This window comes from Triticum aestivum, chromosome 7B, assembly GCF_018294505.1.
Source record: "Triticum aestivum cultivar Chinese Spring chromosome 7B, IWGSC CS RefSeq v2.1, whole genome shotgun sequence".
Taxonomy (NCBI): domain Eukaryota; kingdom Viridiplantae; phylum Streptophyta; class Magnoliopsida; order Poales; family Poaceae; genus Triticum; species Triticum aestivum.
Window position 1 is genome coordinate 232,493,373 of NC_057813.1, and position 17,340 is coordinate 232,510,712.

Here is a 17,340-nt window from a genome sequence, read left to right on the forward strand (position 1 = left end):
CTAACCGTTACACACAGATTCCCAAACTCGGTGGGACCGAATCAGCAAACTCGGTCAGACTGATTTAATTCAAAATGTGAATGTTAGGATTTTCGGTGGGACCGATATAGTCATCTCGGTGGTACCGATATGCTAGGGTTAGGGCATAACGTAATCTCGGTGTGACCGATTGAATGAACTCGATGGGACCGATTTCAGCAAATAGGTACACAGAGGGTTGGTCAGGCAAACTCGGTGGGAACGATTCGCTCACTTCGGTGGGACCGAAGTGTTACGAAAAAGAAACAGAGAGTTTGCAATGCAGACTCGGTGGGACCGATTTGCTCTTTCGGTGAGACCGAAATGTTACAAAAAGGAAACAGAGAGTTTGTAATCCCATCTCGGTGAGACCGAGATCCCTATTAGTGAGACCGAAGTAACTAGGGTTTGTGGTAGTGGCTATGTCAAGTGAAACTCGGTGGCGCCGGATAGATCAAATCGGTGGGGCCGAGTTTGACATTTAGGTTTAGGATATATGTGGATGTGAGAAAGTGGTTGAGGGTTTTGGAGCATATCACAAAGCATTTTGAGCAAGTAACCCATTAAGCAACACCTCACCCCCTTCTAATAATATTGGCTTTCCTATGGACTCAATGTGATCTTGGATCACTAAAATGAAAATGTAGAGTCTTGAGCTTGTTGCCAATATATGTCATTTGCATTTTGAGGGGTCCACATCTCTAATCCATGCCATGCCAACCATTGAACTTTCTGAAAAGATTATCTTGAAATAGCATTAGTTCAATGAACTATATGTTGTTAAGAATTACCAAAACCACCCAGGGATTAGTTGCACTTTCAGGAGCCCATACATAGGTAGGGGCAACGTCATGGTATACCATAATAGGGGAGGTTAGGCATGGGCTCCGTCATGCCATCGCTAAAGGACTAAAATAAATGAGCCCAATATAACCTACGTCACCGTATGGGCCGTGGGACCCCCCCCCCCCCCCATTTTGTAGGAGCGAGAGGGTATAAAAAAGGGACGATGACAGCATTTCTAAAGGAGGAGGAATACCGAGAAAAACACACTGAAGCACGAGTATAGGGTGTTATACCACTATGGTGGCCTCAACCTACGTAAAATCCTTTGGCGTGTGCATGAAGTGATCGAGTGTTTTAACCCCTGGTCGAACAATCTAGGAGCAACATCGTAGCTCCAATCTTGACGATCACCCATTGACAACGCCGCACATAGGTGGTTGTAAGACTCGACCTGAGCACCTTCCTCCTCCATCTCAACACCACACTCTCCCACGGGCTCGAGCTCAAGGGCCACTTCAATGGGGGTGCTGCCACTGACACCAAATGACATTGGAGACGAGGGCCGATAGTGCTGCAACCGGCAACCACCATGGATGGAGAAAAATGGTCTAGATGCTGGAGACATGATGGATGCAGGGACCACATGTTGGAACATGCCGACGTCGTCGCTACAACCGAGGTGAACATTTACTGGAACCAGTGTGCTCAAAAGTTGCGACGGGGCTCCCGTCAATGTTGGAGAAGACGTGTTGGACGCCATGGTGCTACGGTTGTGCTGGTACGCCGACCACGATTTGCTGCAACCGGCAATCGGAAGTTGCTACCATGGTTTCCACAAATTGGAACCGATAATAAAAGGTTGCGACTTGGGTGATGATTTGCTGGGACCGGCAAGACTACAAGTTGTGATCAGCAAGATGATGTTTTTTGCTGGAACCGACATATCGCGATGCTATGACCGACATGTTGTAGTACTTGAACTAGCACGTCATGATGTTGCGATCGACACAGAGCTAGAACCGGCGGTCGTGTATGGACGCAAGTTACCTGGCACTCGACGGCAGAGACCCGGGGGTGCACCCGCATGCTGCAACTACGTCGAGCTCGAGTTGCATGACGCCCGACACACGCTAGGAACAACACCCACCAGTGATGCAATCGACAAAGGGCCATTGCTGGGAGCAGGGAAGGACAAGGGGTTGCGAGAAGAGGGGGCGAGCTCTGCAGCCTCCGATGCAAGCACGAGGGCGGCCCCGAGGACGAGCGGCGGTGCTACAATAAGGCCACACAGAGGGCCGGTGCCGCTAGCGCGGGTGTCGTTGGCTCCCGCGAGTTGTGGAAAGGGACGAGACGACTGCGTGGAAGGGGAGGGACGACTACGTGTGGTTTGACGACCGGCACAGAGCGTCGCCCCCAGCCTTTTTCCAGTCGGGGGGAGTATTTGGTTCAGTGTGATCTATCTTAATCTTACCATCTGTGTAATTCTACCATCCCTTTTCGGGGTCACCAAAACCTTTTTAACACTCAAGTAAATCACTACTCTCTGTTCCAAAATACTTTAATTCTACCATCCTTTTTGAGGGGTCACCGAAACCATTTTTACACTCAAGTCACTACTCTCTCTGTTCCAAAATACTGTAATTCTACACTCAAATCACCAAACCTTTTTAGTTTTTAACACTCAAGCAAATCACTGCTCCTTCCGTTCCAAAATACTTGACATTTTAGATTTGTCCTAACTCAAACATTTTAAGTTTCACCAAGTTTATTGAAAAATATATCAACACCTACAACACCAAATTAGTTTCATTAGACTAAGCAAAAAATATATTTCATACCATATATAACCAAGAAAAAAAAGCACTACTAAAAATAGTGCCGCCCCTAAAAATACGCTATTAGCGAGGCATTGTACATTGACTTATTTGGCAAGACAATTCTCTACACGCTATAGCGTGCTATAAACGGCTTTACTTTCTTCAGTGTATATAACTGAGGTTGAAATATTCATATATGTTTCTATATAAATGATCAAACTTCAGAAGTTTAACTTCAAGCACTCCTTAACCATCTTGTCATTAAGCATAAAAAAATGCTAACTGCCGGCGTGCAACAGCAGCATAGAAGTCTAAGAATACATTATGACAACAGGAAACAGATAGCACAGCTCAAAGGACCAATTAAACGGACAGCTAATTGCAGAATGTGCACGCTGAGATGTGGACAACTGAACCATTGGCAATATTGCACATTAAAAGTTCAGCATCACAGAATATTTAGGTTACTTGAAGGAGAATCGATAAAAATATGCCATAACAATAGTTGGATGTATACTACTGCACATCGCATCTTCTACGGAATTATGCTGGCAACGCTTCCCAGGAAAATCAGTTCATTTGCGACTCAGTGGCACCTCACTGGTAGTTCACGTTGCCTCATCCTTGGCCTTACTGCTGATTATAGCCACCTGGCGCACTGCTGTTGTAGCCGCCAGGATAGCCATAACCTTCACGAGGGGGTGCATTGGCACCTTGATATCCAGGACTGCTGCCTGGGTGTGCTGGTCCAGGGCCGCCAGGCAAGTTGCCTCCTGGATAAACTTGGTTACCTCCCTGATGCCCAGCAGGTCCACCTTGGTAGCCAGCTTGACCACCTTGCTGATAATTAGAAGCACCACTGGGGACGTAGCCCGCCTGTTGGTTCGGCATGTGGGGGGCCCTGCCCGGTGTGTACCCTGTCTGTGGGTTTGGCATTTGGGGTGCACCGCCCGGTGTGTGCCCTGTCTGTGGGTTCAGCATTCGGGGTGCACCACCCGGTGTGTATGCTGCCTGTGGGTTCTGCATTTGGGGCTGGTAATTTGATGGACCACCTGGAGTATATGGTGGAGGCACGTTGCCACGGTTCTGACTAGGCGGTGGAGGTGGAGGCATGCTGCCCGGGTTCTGGCCAGGTGGAGGGCCGTTGAAACCCTGCTGCCCAGGAGGTGCATCTCTGTTTTGGAAGTTCTGCATGTTCTCCCTTCTCCTCTCAAAGTTCCTTGACCTATCAAAGTTGCGGGGCCTATCACTGCGCCGAGATCTTTCATTGGCACGGGCATTGTTCCTCACCCATTCCTCATGATATTTAGGATCATAAGGAACAGCTTCCCCACCTATAAAAGGTTCCCCTGAAACAGAAGGTGTAAAGTATCAAGTGTTTGAAGATTTGTTCACCAATTCCTGTCATGTGCTTTCAGCCATGATAAGTAAGCCCAAGCTCACCACATTAAAGTTGGTTCTCACACAAGTGTACCCATGGTTTTCGAGTCGCGCGATTAGTCGATGTGTGTCGCAAAAAAATGTCGACTCGAGTCGCGGGTCGCGACTAGTCGCAACTGCAGGCTCGACTTTTTCCGAGTCGCTACCCCAGAGCGACTCGGATGAGTCGCGACTCGAAAACCATGAGTGTACCTGAAAAATGAACAGGTTCATCCCCAAACATTATCTGGTGTTGCTTAGCAACTACTACCCTCGTCCTGGTTTATTGGTCCCCTTCGTATTTTGTGTCAAACTTTGACCATAGATTTAACTAAAAAAATGTTAATGCATGTCATAAAATATTATATCATTGGATTCGATTTGAACATAGTTTCTAATGGTATAATTTTTTATGACATGCATTGACACTTTGTTAGTTAAATCTACGGTCAAAATTTGACACTAAATACAAAGGGGACCAATAAACCAGGATGGAGGTAGTAACCCATAATGCAAGAAACTGACATCTGCTAGTGCTATGTCAAGGCTATCAGATTAGAAAGGGCAGCTCCTAATTTGTCTGAATCCATGAAGAAAACATACATATTGAAGTGTGAAAATATCAAACCTATTTTACCTCGCCCTTAAGAACAATCGTATTCATATCCCTAATGAACACATAAAGACATCATAGAAGCAGATAAAGGATGCTCATGTAACTGTAAAAGTACATTTCATGACACAGCAAAGTTCACATTATGGTAATCCATCTTATAACCAACATACAGCATGTTGAACATCGGCTCCAGATCTGATATCTAACCCTAAATCTTGTTTTGATCATTTGGATCAGTGACCAGTGTTAAGTTCAAGTAGACTGCTTAATTTAGAAGTACCATGGTGACTATACTGAGCTCAAAAGAGAAGGCAACAAACCACACAATAGTAATCAGAAAGTCAGCATGATCTTATATAATTACCTCCATAGTCCTTATTTCTGACATCAAGGTATGAATCAGGGAGAACCCAACGGACTTTGGGCAGCTCTGTGAATGATAGAGGTGTAAGATTCAAGAAAGAATGTTTCTAATTGAGTGCATTATGCACTGGAACGTCCTCAAGATCGCTTCATAAAGCATTAATACCTTTAAGTTTATATGAGAGTTCTTCAGATACAAGGGCACCAAAAGCAAAGTAATGACGAGTTGACACCGAGTATATCTTCTGCCTAGCTTCTTGCTCACTGGAACATTAAAAGAAGTTAATATGCGCCATGGTACATAGATTAGAATGATAAGAAAAATGGGGGGCAACCAACATTACATACCCGGAAACCAAAATGTGCATAAGGCTAACATGAAAACTGAAGTAAATTTTAGATAAAGGTAACACGACCCGTATTTCAAAATATAACCAAAATCAAGCCAAATAACAAAGCACGGGTGTTGCACTACGTGACTATGTAGATCGACAGATTCATGTCTTCATCAAATAAGACAAGATTACCAACGCCCTGAAAGATCCCAAATTCCACATCACACTAGAGCAATAAGGGCAGTAACAGACCATGCTCCCAACATTACTTTTGCCAGTAATAAGAAGTACCCGCCCAGCAGAAAATAGACATAGAAACAAAGCACTCTCCATTTACATAAGAAAAAGCATGGATATGGTAGATTCAGCCGATTGGCCGGCCTACTACGGCAGGACACAGCGACATGGCAGGATAAGCAGGGATCAGCAGTATCCCCTCATTTACAAACAACAACAACAAACAACAACAAAGCCTTTAGTCCCAAACAAGTTGGGGTAGGCTAGAGGTGAAACCCATAAGATCTCGCAACCAACTCATGGCTCTGGCACATGGAAAGCAAGCTTCCACGCACCCCTGTCCATAGCTAGCCCTTTGTCGATACTCCAATCCTTCAGGTCTCTCTTAACGGACTCCTCCCATGTCAAATCCGGTCGACCCCGCCCTCTCTTGACATTCTCCGCACGCTTTAGCCGTCCGCTATGCACTGAAGCTTCTGGAGGCCTGCGCTGAATATGCCCAAACCATCTCTGACGATGTTGGACAAGCTTCTCCTCAATTGGTGCTACCCCAACTCTATCTCGTATATCATCATTCCGGACTCGATCCTTCCTCGTGTGGCCACACATCCATCTCAACATACGCATCTCCGCCACACCTAACTGTTGAACATGTCGCCTTTTAGTCGGCCAACACTCCGCGCCATACAACATTGCGGGTCGAACCGCCGTCCTGTAGAACTTGCCTTTTAGCTTTTGTGGCACTCTCTTGTCACAGAGAATGCCAGAAGCTTGGCGCCACTTCATCCATCCGGCTTTGATTCGATGGTTCACATCTTCATCAATACCCCCATCCTCCTGCAACATTGACCCCAAATACCGAAAGGTATCCTTCCGAGGTACCACCTGGCCATCAAGGCTAACCTCCTCCTCACACCTAGTAGTACTGAAACCGCACATCATGTACTCGGTTTTAGTTCTACTAAGCCTAAACCCTTTCGATTCCAAGGTTTGTCTCCATAACTCTTAACTTCCCATTTACCCCCGTCCGACTATCGTCAACTAGCACCACATCATCCGCAAAGAGCATACACCATGGGATATCTCCTTGTATATCCCTTGTGACCTCATCCATCACCAATGCAAAAAGATAAGGGCTCAAAGCTGACCCCTGATGCAGTCCTATCTTAATCGGGAAGTCATCGGTGTCGACATCACTTGTTCGAACACTTGTCACAACATTATCGTACATGTCCTTGATGAGGGTAATGTACTTTGCTGGAACTTTGTGTTTCTCCAAGGCCCACCACATGACATTCCGCGGTATCTTATCATAGGCCTTCTCCAAGTCAATGAACACCATATGCAAGTCCTTCTTTTGCTCCCTATATCTCTCCATAAGTTGTCGTACCAAGAAAATGGCTTCCATGGTCGACCTCCCAGGCATGAAACCAAACTTATCATAGACCTCCCCTCATTTATGAATTAAAAAAAACAAGGACACTGGTTGGGGTACATGGATACGCTGGTCGGGAGGCCAAATAACAGCCTCGGCCCGAATACAAATCCTATTTGTCAGGCTCCCACATATGCTCGCCACAAAAAGGAACGAGCTCCTCCTGGCTCTAGCGAACGCAGCGCCGCCGGCCGCTGCCACCTTGACTCGGCCGGCGCTGTTTGCCAAGCGCAGCAGCCTCTCTTCCCAATGACAATCACGCTCAAGCAGGTAACACCAACTCCCCAGGCCCAGCATCCTCTCCTCAACCTCTTCATCTCTTTGTGACTCTTGCTGTTGAGCTGCTGCTGCTTGCTTCCCCATGTGGTCATGCCATTGCTGCTTGCCTGCTTGCGTCTTTTATTAGCTGCATGATGATGTACTCTGATTAAATTTCGGTGCTGCTTTTGGGTATTGACTGTTGCTTGCTGTTAGGGGGCATGGCATCTGGGAGTGCCACCGCTAGTAGCCAATCATCCATGGGTGAGACTGAAGGGCAGCCTGATGTTAAGATCCTACTAGTTTACTAATATCTCATCTCGTTTTCTCATTAATTATTTTATTTTAACTCTATATTACATGGCATGTTTTAATTTTTTATATATTACTTGCAGTATCCCCAAATGGTTGTTTTTGGAATGCCGAATCCTGTGTCCCCGTATGGGCATAACTGTGTCTGTGCTTCTTAGCTCACACCAGACATAACAAACTAACAATGTAATCAAATTTGATTCAACCAAGCAAAAACAGTTACAGTCGTATTACTGATTTTAAAATTTTCCCCTGAACTAAACATTAGTGAGACAAACTCCGGTATAAAATGCAGGAGAATCTACACAACAAGAGCGCGCTGCGCATCCCATCAATAAAGCTCCATCACCCGTCTAACACAACAAGATGAAGATGCGAGAAATGGTTACGGCGATACCTTCCGACGACCTGGGCGAGGGTCTTGATGTAGCTATCGATGATCTCGTCGCGTGTGACATCAGGATTAGCAGCGTCGCCCGCGGGCGGCTCCATGACTACCAGCCAGTGTTCGAAGTCGCACCCATCGAGGAGGATAGTCTCCTTGGGCGGCCGGTTGCTCCAGTTGGGCGAGGAGTCCCGCAGCGACGACGTCGCCGGCTGTGTGGCGAAGCACCGCACCGCCCCGCGCGCCGCCGCCGGGACGGGCGAGGTCGCAGCCGGGAGGAGGCTGGCGGCGGCGGCGAGAGGGCGGAGGAGGAAGCGAGAGGCCGCAGCGGGGAGTGGGGATAGACGGGAGAGGAGGACGGCGCGCGATGCCATCGCCATGGGGTAAAAACCCTAGGAGATGGGTAGGGGATGAGGACGAGACGGAAGAGAGAGAGATAGAGAGAGACGAGAGACGAGAGGAGATAAGGGGGGGGGGGTTTGAAAAGCAAAGCTTTATAGATCAACGACGTCCAGGCATATTGCCCGACAGCCGACACGCAAGCAGCCGTTTTGGGCGGTACAATAGGATGTGTTTGGTAGCCTCCATCATCCTGTCACGGTGTTTCCCCCGAGCCATGTTAAGTACAGACATGCTGAGTACATATATCTGCAGTTGTTTGGTAGCATGTATGTGTACAGACATGCTGAGTTGGGACTCTGTTTGGTACTACCTCCGTCCGTGTTTATTGGTCCCCATTGTATTTCGTGCCAAATTTTGACCATAGATTAAACTAACAAAATGTTCGCGCATGTCATCAAACATTATATTTTTAAAAACTACGTTCAAATACGAATCCAATGAGATAATTTTTCTTGACATGCATTAACATTTTGTTAGTTAAATCTTTAGTCAAAATTTGACACAAACTACAAAGGGGACCTATAAACCAGGACGGAGGTAGTAGCATGTATCTGTCGGGACGTGCTGGGCTCAGAATTTGTATGGTAGGCTGTATCTGAGATGGTGAAGATACTATAGTTACAAATACGTGATAAAATAATTGTGTGCACAATTCAAAGGAGTTTACGGCGGCATACATCATTCGCGAACATTTCGACAATATGTAAATATGAAGAAAAAATACAACTTAAAATATTTAACCATATATATTTGTCAACAATTATTAATTTATTTTTTAATAATAAATACATAATATTGTTCAGTCTTAAAAAAATTATGTGAATCAACATGACATCTTCTCGCAAACAAAAAGAATAAACATGTGACAATTGGTAGGTGTATTTTATATTGAGGCAAAATTGCATAGCATGCGTGCATGATCTTTTGTGAGACAGATACAAAAACACTTCAATAAATCTTGTGGCATCGAACGACAACAGACATGTTGAACCATTTAAGCACCATTTGAACAATATATTAAGAAAAGTAACTTGGTTGAACCAATAAATCTTTAGATCCATATTACATATAGTCTCATTCCAAATTCAACTTATTAAAGGGATAGTTTCCAAAATGCACCAACTAACATCAACTCAAACAAGATCAGGATTCTTCTCCAAGATACGCTTGAACGATGGTTTGCGGACCTCCTCATTCATCTTCACGAAATTAAGGCCTTTTCCCTTATGTCCAGTCAGATAATCTAAAACAGCCAACCGCTCAGCAAGATCATACTCAACAAGGTCCATTACAGCCTTGTACAACTCAGGGTGTGTTTCAGTATGACATGTGTTGTTGATAGCACTTGCAATCTCACACACAGCATCAGACATGTGTTGTTGATAGCACTTGCAATCTCACGCACAACATCAAACATGAGTTTCATCAATTGCTCCAACACAATCCTAATTAATGAAGACAATTTTTAGTTATTCATAAGTCTCATCAATTGTTTGACCATATTTGGATACAAAATAATTTACCTTGAAATATGGATTGAAGCGGGTGCTTTGTTGTATTTTAGGGTGGCATCGATTGGAGGGAGGGCGAATCATCTCATCTCGCAACTCTCTAACAACATAAAGCACCGCCTTAAAATACCTACTAATTACTTCAGTGGATCTTCTAAAGATCGGTTGTAGTGTCCTAAACCTTTGGTTGTGCCCTACCACTAGAAGAAACATGGCTACTTGTTCCTCAATAGAAGTATGGATGCTATCCACCAACAATTCTCTCTCTCTAAACAAAGTACACAAACGAAAAAAGGGAGCTTTCCTCATTCTTAGCTGATTTGAGCAATTTATGTCGCTAGAGTGATAAATGTATCTCAAGTTGGACTCCCTAGCTATGGCACGTTCAGCCATAGTATCCACAATTTTCCCCAGGGTTTGTTCCCTAGATCTTCTTAACACAAATGTCATATAAGCACACAATGCAACTACTAGACTAGCTCCTCTCATAATTAGTTGGCGCCGTTTTCTAGCCAAGTCATCCATCTAAACAAATAGAAATATATGAGTGTCCCATGTTTGAAGAAAATAAATGGTAGACAAAGAAAAAATTGTGATATCTTGCAAATTATACCAACTAACAGATAAGCATGATTCACAGAAAAAAAAACTAGCAAATAAGCAAATCACCACAATGATGAATGGAAAAAATGATCTGCATTTAGTAAAAAAATATCAGTGCTATATAAACTAGCACTATCTCTCTCAAATGATACAACCTGGGCATCTAGCAATCAAGTCGTACTAGGAAAAGACATGTAGCAAAATATCTTGAACATCTACTGTATTTAAAAGATCAATCTGTTATTAGTAAAAGAGTACGCCGATGCAACCTGGACATCTAGCAGTCATGGCGTACTAGGAAAAGACATCTAGCAAATCAACTTCATCTATGGTATATGTAAAAGATCATTCTTTTCATATGAAAAGAACAGTGCAGATGCAACCTGCACATCTAGCACCAAACATTGACATTTTTTAATCTACTTTCTCTCTCAAGACCCATCTATATCTATTTCTCATTACGTGCTAGCTGAGTATAAGCAGGAGGGTGGTAGATTGAGGGAGGAGTAGGAACGGGAGAGAGGACAGTGGAACGATGAACAACAGGAAGGAGGGAATACCTTGCTGGGCGGTGGCGATGGCGAGTTGGAGCAGCGGCGGCGCGCGGCGACCAGAAGGAGACGAGGCGGAGAGGAGAGAACGTGATCGCTCGGGAGTCGGGAGAGTTGGGGTAACCCTAGCGTTTGTGGGTCCAGATGGGAACCGGTGGGTTGGGCTCAGATTTTTTCGTGGGTTCGACCCATGCACGCTGACCAGCGAACCTCCTTTCATAGGTTCTCTCCTGAGCGTGGCTACGGGGGTATTCAGGGTGAGCAGAGCATAGCTGAGGAGATCCCGTGCAGGCTACCAAACAGCAAAAAGTGGGTCGAGTAGGGAACATACAGGCTTATGCATGCTACCAAACACATCCATAGTGTCCCACTCCACACACTTATTAGGTGGGCAACTACAATCAATTTGTGCTAATTCATGAGCAACAGAGTTCATGGTACGTCTACACGCACTAACACTTCATTTGGAAAACCACATCTTTAACTAAAACTTCGTGTCTTCAATGATTGCTGCATATGGCGACGAATCTACGCGCTGGACATCCATTGCATCGGCCAGTAGCTCAGAGTCCGTCTCAAAAGACACCCTGATAGCTCCCATATCAGCTGTTGTTGTCACTGTCACCGCCAATTGACTTCCGCTCCAAAAGCATCATAAACCTGATCTTGCCGCCCTGCCCGAGCAGTGAGGACAAACCCGAAGCTGTCTCGAGCCACCACTCCCATCCACAGAAGGAGTTTCCCGGTGTGAAGGCGCCATCCAGGTTGAACTTAATGATCTCATCCGCGGGCGGTTGCCACTTTCTGGGAGGCCGTTTTGGCGTGGACGGTAAGAAGAGCTGCTCATATTCGAGTGCATCGCAGCGTGCCCGCCTCACGATTTCTGTCACATGCAAAGGAAGTTTCCTTTCTCTAAATTTATTGCGGTTGTTCCACCAGTGCCACCAGAAGCAGATGATTAGCACATGTTTCTTCTCATCTAGTCCCCATAAAGAATCGAGCATTGCATGCACACTCCCGATCCCTTCGAGACGAGTCATCTCCAGCTCCAACCCCAGGTTCCTCCAGCCCTCCTTTACTAACTTGCATTTTATGAATAGGTGTCCACCATCCTCATCCCCTCTCCCACACAGGAAACATTTTACCGAGTCTAGTTTCATGCCACGCCTCGTCAGGTTGGTGCAAAGAGCTAGGGACTCATGTCGGATGCGCCACACAAACATTTGTAGTTTCACTGGACAGGGCAACTTCCATATCCGCTTCCAGCTCTAGTCATGGTATCTGTCTAGTTGGCCTGATCCTCCTGCGCTCGAGCTAGGTGCGATGTTCCTCCTCTGCTTATTCAACTCCACCAGCAGCTTATAGGCGCTCTTGACCAAATGCTTACCCTTTGGATCGAAGTGCCATGCTATGAGATCCTCAGTCCCATCCCTTAGCGGGACCTGCAAAATATGGCGGGCATCCTCCGCACAAAAGGTGTCCGTGATTAGACGCTCATCCCATCCACATGTGATCGGGTTTATTAATTCATCCACATAGTTCAGCAGGTTGGATCCCTTCGGCGTGATCACCTGCCTGGACCAGGGTCTAGGAAGCCATGGGTCCGTCCAAATATTGATCCTTGTTCCGTCCCCTACCCGCCAAATATAACCTTGCTTCACCACATTCAGTCCCTGGAGAATACTACGCCAGGAGTATGAAATTCCATCATGTTCGACAACCTCCAATGTCATACTGTTAGGGAAGTAGCGGGCTTTTAAAACTCTTGCGCATAGGCTCGAGGGGTTTTGCACTATTCTCCAGCCCTGTCTCAATAGCATTGCTAGGTTGAAGGTATGCATGTCCCGGAACCCTAGCCCTCCCATGGCCTTAGGATGTGGAAGTTTCTCCCAACTAAGCCGGTGCATGGAATTTTGTTTGTCTTGCTGGCTCCACCAGAAGTTACCAAGGAGTGTGTTCAGCTCAGCACAGAAAGTTTTAGTCAAGTCGAAGCAAGACATAGCAAAGGTGGGAATGGCTTGCCCCACAGCCTTTACCAGGACTTCCTTGCTCTCCTTTGCTAGCAGTCTTTCCTGCCATTCATACACGCGCCCACACATGTTCCGTTGATGTAACTGAAAGCTTTCTTCCTGGACCGCCCCACGTGGACTGGTAGCCCGAGGTATTTCTCATTCCAATCCTCATTATGTATTCCCAATTCAGTTTTCGCTGATCTCCTGTCGTCATCACATGTGTTGGGGCTAAACATAATTGCCGACTTCTCCGTGTTTATGCATTGCCCGGAGCAAGTTTCATACAATTGTAGCATATCATGTAGCGCTGCTGCTTCTTGTTGTTCAGCTCTGGTTAGCAACATGGAGTCATCCGCGAACAGCAGGTGTGATACAAATGGTGCCCTCGGGCATACTTTCACTCCATGTGTGATGCCTTTCTCTTCTGCATCTAACAGCAATGCCGACAAGCCTTCTGTGCATATGACAAATAGGTAGGGGGATGGGGTTACCCTGTCGAAGTCCTCGCGATGGACTGCATTGTTGCGTCAGATCTCCATTAACCTTGATTTGGTACCATACAGTCTGGACACATTTCATGACAAGGTCAGTCCATCTCCCGCTAAACCCCAATTTCTGAAGCATAGCCTCCAAGAACCTCCATTCCACCCGATCATACGCCTTGCTCATATCTGCTTTAATTGCCACAACTCCACTCCTCCCTTTCCTTTTGCTCATCAGATAGTGAGAAACCTCGTAGGCCGTGAGAACGTTGTCCGTAATTAATCTCCCCGGCACAAACGCGCTCCGGTGTTCTGAAATCACCTCAGGCAGGATCAACTTGAGTCTATTGGCAATCAGCTTTGAGACTAACTTGTATACAACATTGCACAAACTGATGGGTCGAAGATCCTTGATCCTTTTGGGGTTTTTGACCTTGGGGATAAGCACCACCATAATATCATTCCACCCCTCTGGGAGCTCTCCTCCATTCAGGACATTTAGAACTTCCTCCACAACTTGATCTCCCATAAAATGCCAATGACGTTTGAAAACAATCGCCGGCATCCCATCTGGTCTGGGTGCTTTGAGGTCGCCTATGTGGTCAAGTGCAGCTTTCACCTCCTCTTTGGTGTAATCAGCCTCCAGGACTACGTTCGTAGCATTTGAGACGCGTGGTTGCACCTTATCAATCAATTCATTTAGCCGTTGCGGGTTGGATGATGTAAATAGATCCTGAAAAAAGGAACACACACAATTAGTTAGGGCCTCCCCTTCCTCCACCACCGTTCCATCCTCCCTCCGAATCTCCTTAATTCTGTTAGACCGCTTCCTTGTTGTTGCTACCGATTGCAGGTACTTGATGTTTTTGTTCCCACCCCGCGGCCACCACATGTGTGCCCTCTGCTTTAGTTGTGTGTATTTGTTCTCTTTCAGCTCTTCTAATCCTCCTCTCAGCCTAGCCTCCTCCATAATTTTTGCATCAGATACTGGAGCTTTCATGCACCTCTCCAGGCCACCTCGGGCCTTCTTAATCCTTCCACCTAGCTCTCCCACTACTTCTCTACTCCACTTACTCATATCCCTAGCAACGTTCTGCAAGGCTCGGCTGACATCTCTCCCTCCATTCACACTGCTCTTCTCCCACGCAGCCCGTATGATCTCTTCACATCCCTCCTCCTACAGCCAACGAGCTTCAAAACGGAAATTACAATCCCTCCTCTTCCATCCCCGGTCCATGCCTTCTAGGTGAACCACCACTGGTCTGTTATCCGAGTGTCGTGGTTCACCATTCACCACCATATGGTTTGGAAAAGCATCACACCATTCATTGTTTGTAGTGGCCCCGATCCAATCTCTCACAGATATATGTCCGCAACTCCCTGCTATGATTCCTCCAAGTGTACATATCTCCCTCATCCCTATGTCCCTCAGCTCACAGACATCCAGTGCTTGCCAAAAATCATCAAGATAGTGTTGTGGGCGATCAACACCTCCTAGCTTCTCAACGCTTGTGAGGACTTCATTGAAATCGCCGAGGCATAGCCACAGGCGTCCATTCTGGTGTTGTTGTTTTAAAATACGCAATAGCTTCCACGTCTTCTTCTTCCTCTCCATAACCGACTCTCCATAAACCCCCGTCAGACGCCAAACCATTCCATCCTCTCTCACTATATCCACATCCACATGTCTCCGTCCATATGATCTCATAGAAACATCCAAACCCCTCCGCCAAAACAAGGCTATTCCCCTCCCACTACTTTCATCCTTCCAAGCTAACATGTTGGCGAGCCCCAACGACCACCTAAACCTCCCCAACTTCTTTTCTTTCAACTGTGTCTCACATAGGAACAAAACATCGGGATCCTCCACTCTTCCCAGCTCGAGAAGAGAACGAACTGTCGGGCCATTCCCGAGCCCTCGGCAGTTCCAACTTATGATTTTCATTGCTCCCGGCGGGGCTGCTCCGACAGCCCGGCCGATATGTTTGAGTTAGAGTCCACTCCCGTTGTAACAGTGTTTGCCACCTTCGTGTTGGGGAACGTAGTAATTTCAAAAAAATTCCTACGCACACGCAAGATCATGGTGATGTATAGCAACGAGAGGGGAGAGTGTGTCCACGTACCCTCGTAGACCGAAAGCGGAAGCGTTAGCACAACGCGGTTGATGTAGTCGTACGTCTTCACGGCCCGACCGTTCAAGCACCGAAACTACGGCACCTCCGAGTTCTAGCACACGTTCAGCTCGATGACGTCCCTCAAACTCCGATCCAGCCGAGTGTCGAGGGAGAGTTCCGTCAGCACGATGGCGTGGTGACGATCTTGATGTTCTACCGTCGCAGGGCTTCGCCTAAGCACCGCTACGATATTATCGAGGTGGACTATGGTGGAGGGGGGCACCGCACACGGCTAAGAGATCAAACAGATCAATTGTTGTTGTGCCTAGAGGTGCCCCCCTGCCCCCGTATATAAAGGAGCAAGGGGGGAGGGGGAGGGCGGCCTAGGAGGGGCGCGCCAAGGGGAGTCCTACTCTCACCGGGAGTAGGACTCCCTCCTTCCTTGTTGGAGTAGGAGAAGGGGGGAAAGAGGGGGAGAGGAGGAAGGAAAAGGGGGCCGCACCCCTTGTCCAATTCGGACCAGAGGGGGTTGCGCGCCTCCTTTCTTTCGGCCTCTCTCCTCTATTCCCGTATGGCCCAATAAGGCCCATATACTCCCCGGCGAATTCCCGTAACTCTCCGGTACTCCGAAAAATACCTGAATCACTCGAAACCTTTCCGAAGTCCGAATATAGTCGTCCAATATATCGATCTTTACGTCTTGACCATTTCGAGACTCCTCGTCATGTCCCCGATCTCATCCGGGACTCCGAACTCCTTCGGTACATCAAAACTCATAAACTCATAATATAACTGTCATCGAAACCTTAAGCGTGCGGACCCTACGGGTTCGAGAACTATGTAGACATGACCGAGACACGTTTTCGGTCAATAACCAATAGCGGAACCTAGATTCTCATATTGGCTCCCACATATTCTACGAAGATCTTTATCGGTCAAACTGCATAACAACATACGTTGTTCCCTTTGTCATCGGTATGTTACTTGCCCGAGATTCGATCGTCGGTATCTCAATACCTAGTTCAATCTCGTTACCGGCAAGTCTCTTTACTCGTTACGTAATGCATCATCCCGCAACTAACTCATTAATCACATTGCTTGCAAGGCTTTATAGTGATGTGCATTACCGAGAAGGCCTAGAGATACCTCTCCGACAATCGGAGTGACAAATCCTAATCTCGAAATACGTCAACCCAACATGTACCTTCGGAGACACCTGTACAGCACCTTTATAATCACCCAGTTACGTTGTGACGTTTGGTAGCACACAAAGTGTTCCTCCGGTGAAAGAGAGTTGCATAATCTCATAGTCATAGGAACATGTATAAGTCATGAAGAAAGCAATAGCAACATACTAAACAATCAAGTGCTAAGCTAATGGAATAGGTCATGTCAATCACACCATTCTCCTAATGATGTGATCCCGTTAATCAAATGACAACTCTTTGTCCATGGCTAGGAAACATAACCATCTTTGATTAATGAGCTAGTCAAGTAGAGGCATACTAGTGACACTCAGTTTGTCTATGTATTCACACATGTATCATGTTTCCGATTAATACAATTCTAGCCTGAATAATAAACATTTATCATGATATAAGGAAATAGATAATAACTTTATTATTACCTCTAGGGCATATTTCCTTCAGTCTCCCACTTGCACTAGAGTCAATAATCTAGTTCA

The 17,340-nt window shown here is 46.3% G+C and overlaps 1 protein-coding gene across 1 annotated transcript; it reads right to left on the bottom strand.

Moving 5' to 3' along the window:
* Nucleotides 1–3,024: 3,024 nt before the first annotated feature.
* On the bottom strand, nucleotides 3,025–8,444 carry LOC123157061 (multiple organellar RNA editing factor 8, chloroplastic/mitochondrial). Its single transcript, XM_044575300.1, has 4 exons — nucleotides 7,994–8,444; nucleotides 5,186–5,283; nucleotides 5,021–5,086; nucleotides 3,025–3,970 (listed from the first exon to the last, which is right to left on the bottom strand). Exons 1-4 carry the CDS (start codon nucleotides 8,359–8,361, stop codon nucleotides 3,252–3,254), a joined length of 1,251 nt encoding a protein of 416 aa, XP_044431235.1. The 5' UTR covers nucleotides 8,362–8,444; the 3' UTR covers nucleotides 3,025–3,251.
* Nucleotides 8,445–17,340: the final 8,896 nt, after the last annotated feature.

Coding starts and splice junctions, on each gene's coding strand:
- LOC123157061 (XM_044575300.1), bottom strand. CDS start 8,361: ATGGCGATGGCATCGCGCGCCGTCCTCCTCTCCCGTCTATCCCCACTC. Junction 5,284..7,993: donor CTCGCCCAGGTCGTCGGAAG/GTATCGCCGTAA, acceptor TTAATGTTCCAG/TGAGCAAGAAGCTAGGCAGA. Junction 3,971..5,020: donor CAGAAATAAGGACTATGGAG/GTAATTATATAA, acceptor CTTCTGTTTCAG/GGGAACCTTTTATAGGTGGG.